General features: G+C 44.6%; 2 protein-coding genes across 3 annotated transcripts in view; one reads left to right on the forward strand and one right to left on the reverse strand.

The window, feature by feature from the left end:
- Positions 1-32: 32 nt before the first annotated feature.
- Positions 33-4,374, forward strand: ELL3 (elongation factor for RNA polymerase II 3). 2 transcript variants are annotated; one of them, XM_024732583.1, is made up of 9 exons: positions 33-525; positions 655-856; positions 946-1,025; positions 1,161-1,236; positions 1,662-1,845; positions 1,930-1,972; positions 2,099-2,270; positions 2,501-2,545; positions 2,623-4,374. In XM_024732583.1, the coding sequence occupies exons 1-9, from the start codon at positions 374-376 to the stop codon at positions 2,731-2,733; spliced, it is 1,065 nt and encodes a 354-aa protein (XP_024588351.1). In that variant the 5' UTR covers positions 33-373; the 3' UTR covers positions 2,734-4,374. The 2 variants fall into 2 exon arrangements, with proteins under 2 accessions (XP_024588351.1, XP_024588352.1); XM_024732584.1 differs by having other exon boundaries at positions 1,161-1,197.
- Positions 4,375-4,501: 127 nt separating this feature from the next.
- The window catches only part of PDIA3 (protein disulfide isomerase family A member 3), a 22,825-nt gene continuing 19,484 nt past the window's right edge, over positions 4,502-7,842 (reverse strand). Inside the window, exons 9-13 of the mRNA XM_024732582.1 lie at positions 6,886-6,994; positions 6,209-6,337; positions 5,568-5,647; positions 5,152-5,209; positions 4,502-4,935 (exon numbers count right to left, since the gene is read on the reverse strand). Of these exons, the coding sequence (XP_024588350.1) occupies positions 4,822-4,935; positions 5,152-5,209; positions 5,568-5,647; positions 6,209-6,337; positions 6,886-6,994 (490 nt within the window). The 3' untranslated portion in view covers positions 4,502-4,821. The remainder of the gene's footprint in view (positions 4,936-5,151; positions 5,210-5,567; positions 5,648-6,208; positions 6,338-6,885; positions 6,995-7,842) is intronic.

A 7,842-nucleotide genomic window follows, 5' to 3' on the forward strand; every position in this document is an offset into this window, starting at 1 on the left:
CTTAGCTCAAGTCTGTGCTCTCCCTCCAGGTTCGGCCAGTGATTGCTTTCCAAGGCAACCGAGGGGTAAGCGCGGGCCTGGGGTGTGTGGAGGTGGAGTGCAGGGAGAACAGACATGGGCTCCAGGAAGGTACCATCAGGGCGGGAGGTTGAGGGCAGCCAAGGTCTGAGGAAGTTTCGAGAATTGAACCCCAAATGGGGCGAGGGGCTGCTGGGTTGTGGTCCCAAGAGGCTGCGGTTGAAGAGACTGTGCCGTCTTAGCCTCCTGAGGAACTCAGGCCCAGCTGCACCTGGTGTGCTAATGAGCCCCGTGGGACCCATCTTCAGGCTTCGGCTGGCTCAGGGAGGAGTGGCATTCATAGTAGGAGGAGGAAATGACTTTCATAGAGCTTACAGTCTCCTTTCACCCACAGTATTTGAGGGTCCCAGGTCCTGGCTGGTCCCGCCTCTTTTCCTTCATAGTGTCTCAGTGTGGCCAGGAGGGCCCTGGTGGTGGCTTGGACCTTGTGTGCCAACATTTAGGCAGGTAAGGGGAACAGGTAGCAGGTAAGAAAGAGTTTGTGCAAAGTCCGGGAAGGGGATATCCAGAGGTGCTTCAGAGATCTCCACCTTCCTGTTTTTTGTTTGTTTTTTGTTGTAAACTACTTCTTTCCAGATCTGGGCCTAACCGCCTCCACTGCCTGGGTCCACTCAGGGAGCGCCTCACTATTTGGGCAGCCATGGATTCTATCCCAGCCCCATCTTCAGTTCAGGGACACAACCTGACTAAAGATGCCAGAGATCATGAGAGCTGGCAGAACATGGGAGACTATTCTGCAGGAGACACAATTTCACAGCCACAGATGGCACTAGAAGAGGTAAGGCCAGAAACTGCAGGGAGTTGGGATAAGGTGGGGCAAAGCCTGAGGCCTAGGGAGCCAAGTGCCCCTGCCACTTTCCCTGCCAGGTGCCAGATCCACTGGCAAGCAGCCAAGGACAGTCACTCCCAGGATCCTTGAGGGAACACATGGCACAGTGGGAAGTGAGGTACTTGGGGGCAGGGTGGGACTAATCTGGGAAGCCCTGGTATTGTCTTCTCTAATCTCCACCCTAAATGCTGTAAAAAGGGATCTAGCCCTACCCTTGGCTTCATCTCTCCCATTCCCTCTTCAAAAATCCTAGGAACCAGACCCATCTTCCAAACAGAGAGCCTGATCAGGTACTGCCTTCCTCTGCTAGCCAGAAACACGTGGACAAGGTAAGTTGTAATAGCAAGGGTGTTTCAAAGAGAGTTGTGTCCAATGAGGCTGAAATCTAAAAATTGGGACCTTATCATTTTCATGCTCCCAGAGCTCATTATATGGAAGTAATTTTTATTATTTTAGTTTTTTAATTTTTATTTTATTTTTTTTTTTGCGGTACGTGGGCCTCTCACTGCTGTGGCCTCTCCCGCCGCGGAGCACAGGCTCCGGACGTGCATGTTCAGCAGCCATGGCTCCCGGGCCCAGCCACTCCGCGGCATGTGGGATCTTCCCGGACCGGGGCACGAACCCATGTCCCCTGCATCAGCAGGCAGACTCTCAACCACTGCGCCACCAGGGAAGCCCAGAAGTAATTTTTAAGAGGACAGAATAGGAGGCTTCTGGCTTACTGTTCATGTGACCAAGATATTTTCTCCAACAGAAACGTCCAGCACCTGCAGCTACTGTAAAACTAAAAGAAAAGAGGCTCAGACCTCTGTCTCTAGCTCCAAGTCCCCTACAAGGGCTGCCTAGTCAGGAGCTACAGGAGGGAGAAGATTGGGAGCAAGAAGATAAAGATGAAGACATTAGCCCCAGGCTGGTGCACAGTCCCTCAGTTCAAGCAGGTGAGTTAATGGGAGGAGGGTGAAACTGCCATAGTGGGGGAAAAAAAAGCCTATCATTACCTTCATGTCTTGCTTCCTTCCTAGACTCTGAATCCCCAAGCCCTGAAGAGGTACCAGATTACCTCCTGTGAGTCCCCTGTCATTTCCAATTTTATCAAGCCTTGTGCATATGAGATATTAAGGTAAACTTCCTGGGAACTGGAAGCTTTGGGGGGCAATGATATTGAAGGTGACAATACTCTGCTCCTGGCAGGCAATACAGGGCCATCCACAGTGCAGAACAGCACCATGCTTACAAGCAGGATTTTGAGACAGATTATGCTGAATACCGCACTCTGCATGCCCGTGTTGGGGCTGCAAACCAAAGGTTCAGAGAGCTGGGAGCAGAGATGAAGAGCACTCAACGAGGAACTCCAGAATACAAGGTAAGGGCTGGATGGGCCCAGGCTGGCCCCTGAGCTCTACTGGCCGTAAACTCCTGGCTAACTGCCCATAATCCTGTTTGTTCAATAACCAATGTGATAAGCAAGCCAGTTTTGAGGGAAAAATTAGTCTGTATAATTTGGTAGAATGAGAAGGGAAGTTCCTTCACTCCCTAAGAGAACTGGAGCTTTTTTCTTAAGGTTAAACTTGGTGCTAACATTTTCTGTTTCAGATGCTGGAAGAAAAGATAGTCCAGGAATATAAAAAGTTCAGGAAGGTAAGACCAGGCCTGGGAATGGTAGCAAAAAGGCAGAATTGACTCTCTTTTTTGACATGGATGCTTTTTCTCTGCAGCGGTACCCAGGTTACAGGGAAGAAAAGCACCGCTGTGAGTACCTGCATCAGAAATTGTCCCACATTAAAGGTCTCATCCTGGAGTTTGAGGAAAAGAACAGGGGCAGCTGAAGATGACAGAGGGCTCTTTACCCTCTGCCCAGTGTGCTATGAAGGAACAAAGCAGCTATTAACTAGAGTACAATTGTCTGCTCTTCTTATTGCTGAGTCCATGGTGGGAAGTAGGAGAGCTGCTCTAGGTTCTTAAGGTTTTTCATATTGCCATACTTAAATTTTTAGGGCATGGGCACAGTGCCAAGACTCCACAGCTGTGCCCAGGAGACTAGGAAAAGTAGCAGAGACTTGGCTTCTCCACCTTTAGTTCAGCCAAGTTATTTTTAAATCCTGAGAAATGATACCATTTCCAGGACAAGATACCTTGAGAACATCAGAATTTACTTGGTAGCCTCCCTGAAGAAACAATGAAAACTTTTGGTAACAGAACTAAAGGAACTTGTAATACAACTGGATATAATGGGAAAGGGCTTGCTTGGGTGTTACCCATGTACTGAAAGTGAATTCTTTTACAAACATGGCTAAAAAATTAAAACTGATTGCTTCTGTGTCAAGTTTATGTTTTCCTTGAATCCTCTTACCCTTGGCTGTGTATATGAACCAGTTCTGGGGCTCCCTAAAAAATCAGATCCCCAGATCCCAGCCCAGGTCTTATGAATTAGAATCTCCCAAGATTATGGTTAGGCATCTTTACTTTTTCAAAGCACTATGGATGATCCTGATATATATTTTGCTAAGTGGCTCTGTCAAATCTTGTAATTCAGTGGTCCCCAACCTTTTCGGCACCAGGGACTGGTTTCATGGAAGACAATTTTTTCACAGACTGGGGCAGGGGGCAGGGGGCGGTGGCGGTGGTTCAGGAGGTAATGCGAGCAATGGGGAGCGGCAGATGAAGCCTCACTTGCCGCTGCTCACCTCTGCTGTGCGGCCCGGTTCCTAGCAGGCCATGGACCGGCCCAGGAGTTGGGGACCCTTGTTGAAATTGGTAACTAGAGGATACAGTAGGAATAAAGCTCTCCTTTTCCAAACATGGAGGTTGAGGATCACTTGCAACTGGGGCTATCTGGAATTATCCAGTAACTGAAATCTATAACTGTGGATAGGATTTGGATTTACCCACAAAAAGGAAGAGGGAAATGGTTCAATTCATTTGAACCAAAGATCATACCAGTTGTATCCTTTTCGTTCCTCACTGTTGCATAAGAAAGTGGATGTTTCACTCACAACGAGGAGTGATACTGCCTTTCCCAGTTCCGCTGGAGAAGGAAGTTAATGACCACACCCTGGGCTTTGGGGGAGAGAGCTGTACCCGGCAGTGTCAGCAATTCTTGAAACAACTTGGATAGAACCCCAACCTGATGCCACACCCACACAGGGCATTTCTGGGCAGAGAATAGCCCTTGGGAGATATAAACATGCTCAGCTGCATGGCAAGGATAAACTGCAATCCATCCTTAGGGCACGGGCAGGCCAGAAACAGCCCAACAAGAAAGGTCCCTCACCTGTTCTAATCATCAGGCTAGGGTCCTGTGCAATAAACATGTGAGGATAGAAAGAGATGAAATCTGGAAAGGAATTACAGGTGATAACTGGGTCCACACCCAGTACAGTACAGCTGTATTGACCATTATGGCAGTCACTAGCCCTACATGTGACTGTTTAATAAAAATTTTAAATATGGTTTCTAGCTACATTTCTAATGCTCAATAGCTGCAGGTATTGGGCAATGAAGATTATAGAACATTTCTATCATAGCAGAAAGTTCTACTGGACAGTGCTGGTCTAGAGAACCTCTGCTTCCCCACCTCGTGGAGAAAAGACAGTATAAAGGGGGCGCATTTATTGTCACTGTTCCAAATGTACAAAAAAAATTAGAAAATAACCCCCACCTCAATCCCCCCCCAACATTCCCCCCAACACAAATAATTTTTCCCAAAACCACAAACATAAACTGGTTCTGGTATTCTCATAAACAGTGCAGCTAAGAAACAGTTTAGAGAAAATTTTAACAGGATTCAGATTATATCCATTCTGTCCTCTCAGCCCTGAGAGGTAATAATCCCATAGGGGTCCCAGTCCTCCCCAATGGTTTTCCCATCTCTCGTGGAAGAGTCCTTTTACAAAGTGTTGTGTTTGGCTGCTGCTTTAGAGATCCTCCTGTGCCTTCTTCTTCTTCTTGGGTTTTTCTTCTTGAATTACAGGGGGGTTTGTAGCCTCTCGCTTTAGATAGCTAATAAAATCACTTAATTCACGGCCACCCTGAAAACAGAAAGATAACTCTGAAAATTTAACCTTTCAAAGAACTGTGGATTTTCTTTTTCCCCAATAGGAAGACTTGAATTTTTAAAAGCACATTAGCAACGACATATATGGACCATGAGTTGAGTTTCCAGTTACATAAACTCAAAGAACTGAATATGTGTCTGTGTGTGTGTGTGTGTATGTATTTGTGGGGAGATGAGACAATGCACTTACTTCATATTTCTTTGGATTCAGTTTCTTGTTGGCTGGAGAGAAGTAGATGGTAGGAAAACTGGCAAAAGAAGAAAAGAGTTGACAAATTTCAGATTCCAGAGTAACTCTGACATACACTTTCCTAATAACTGCTTCTAGGAGTAACTTCTCTTCATGATTTCTAATCTGACCAGATACTATTTTCCATTGGTGGCTACATTACATCCTATCAAAACTCAGAAATATGAAAGCTCACAAGGTCTGTGGCAGTCATGTGGGCCAATGCTGCAGAACTTTAAGCCAGGAAGGCATTGGAGGTTCTGTGCTCAACTGGAATATGAGGACTCTCCAAACTACGCGCAATACAGAAATGGTTTACAAGCTTATTTTTTCCTATCAGTTACCTAGATACTTTTACTAGTTTTTAATCTACTTACCCTCTGACTTCATATGGAGAAGGCACATCATTGGCTGTGGCATCCATCTTGGCTATGACAATATTTGGGTCTTTTCTGAGCTGTTAATAAAAAGGTTAGATCTTGAAATTTCAAGTTTTCAGTGACTGAGGGACATAGTCAATTTAGGACTTAAAACAATCTCATTCTTTAAAAGCTTGGATAAGTTTTGCTGCTGAGATAGGAAGAGTAGTGATACTTGCACACAATATCAAACTTTCCATAAACTTCCCTTTTCTCTCTTGGTTCCTACACATTAAGACTCTATATACAGACACCTTCAAAATTACCTGGCCTAAATAAGATACTATAAGGGCTAAGCCAAGTGATATAAGATGAAGGAACATAATGAATTCATATAAGCCACTATCAAAATTCAGATGCCAGGATACTTTTAACCACAATCTAGATTGAGTCTGAGGAGTGGAAAGGTAAAGCAGGTATCTGAGGCATTGTACAGGCTCAGAGGGCAGTCAGGAGAAAGTGAGTAAACAGTAGAGAGTTGAAAAAAAATCTACCAGTACTTAGGTTCTGAACTAATAAGGGTAACTAAATAGCCAATGCTGACTATGTATGTAAACTTCCCAACTCAAATTTAACTTCAGAATATGGTTCACACTTACCTTCTCTCCCAGTTCTTTATACTTAGGCTCCAGATTCTTACAGTGACCACACCAAGGAGCGTAAAATTCAATCAGCACATCTTTATTTTCATCATTCACTATTTCATCAAAATTCTCTGCTACCACTACCTGGGAAACAGAGAAGATTCTCTAGCTGGTAAGCCAAGTTGTATACATTCATGAGCTATATTTGTTTCTGGACCCAATCCCTCTCAAATTTGTTGTGTTGCCATTAAAAATATGAAACCCAACTCATATTTATAGACTTTATTAAGATATTACTATTCCCCAGAAATCAACTCATTCCCATGTCTGTCACCTGTCAGACTAAGTTCAGGAAGTCACAGGAAACAAGTGCTACCCAACTCTTGCTTAAAATAATCTCAGAACAACAATATTATAGCTATTCTTAAAACTATTCTATTACGGGTTAGCTTGCTCTGCCCTGAAGAGTAACCTAGCCCCAATACAAATATCATCAGAAAATTCTAATCCTGCCCCTATTAAGCATAATGAACTCTGACAATGCTTATTTTATGATGAGGGAGGTGAGTACAAACAAAAACAGAAACTGAGTAGCCAACATGGTCTTCACTTAGCACTTCCCAGTATTTTGGGAATAAAGAAATGAGGAGAGACAGCTATGTAGGGGCTTGGGGAAGTTGTGTGCGCCTCACCTTTACGGGCCCATCATTGCTCTCTGGGATAGGCTCAGACTTCAGGTATCTCTTCAGGTTGCCATCAAAGTAATCCTGCAGGAATCTCTCAAGAGCCTTGCCATCGCGCCTGGTATTAGAAAAACAAGGGATCAGTTTTGTTAACTTGCTCCCACCACTGAGAAAACTAAAAACCATTTCTTAGAATAGTTTCTACATAGTTTAAATTTCAAGGCTAGGAAGTAACTGGAAGTTTAAAAAAAAAAAGACAGAGCCCTTGTTTCTCAATATGCAGAACTACAGACTGAACAAGAAAGCAACCACCTTCTTGTATTTCTAGTGTGTTCTTTGTGGATTAGAAAGGTCAGAGAAGGAAGAAAACATTGGTCCTTCTGGAAATTCTATTCTGCAAAAGAACCAGGTCCTATTTTGTTGCTCTGGAGAATAATGCCTATCGTTTTTTGTTTTTTTTTTTAACTGATTTCACTCACAGGAAGATTTTCTCTTGTCTTAATCTCCCGAAGTCTCAGAAGGTGATAGTCAAAACTGTCTGGGGTCTTAAGATCTTTTCAATACCCTGAGTTTACTTTAGGCCAATGTGGTATTCCAAGAAGAAAAGACATTCTGTAGGGATGGGAGGGGACTGGGTTGGTCTGAAATTACATCAATCTCAAAGAGACTGTCTAATGTTCTCTATTTACTATTTTTAATGGCAGGGTGGAAATAATCATGTAAGAATTCCAAGCTGCCATCCTTTTGTTACTTTTCAAAATTTATTAAGAATCATGATCCTGGGCTTCCCTGGTGGCGCAGTGGTTGAGAGTCCGCCTGCCGATGCAGGGGACACGGGTTCGTGCTCCGGTCTGGGAAGATCCCACATGCCGCAGAGCGGCTGGGCCCTTGAGCCACGGCCGCTGAGCCTGTGCTCCGCAATGGGAGGGGCCACAGCAGTGAGAGGCCCGCGTACCGTAAAAAAAA

The sequence above is a fragment of the Neophocaena asiaeorientalis genome, unplaced genomic scaffold, assembly GCF_003031525.2.
Source record: "Neophocaena asiaeorientalis asiaeorientalis breed wild unplaced genomic scaffold, Neophocaena_asiaeorientalis_V1.1 scaffold119, whole genome shotgun sequence".
Classification (NCBI taxonomy): Eukaryota; Metazoa; Chordata; class Mammalia; order Artiodactyla; family Phocoenidae; genus Neophocaena; species Neophocaena asiaeorientalis.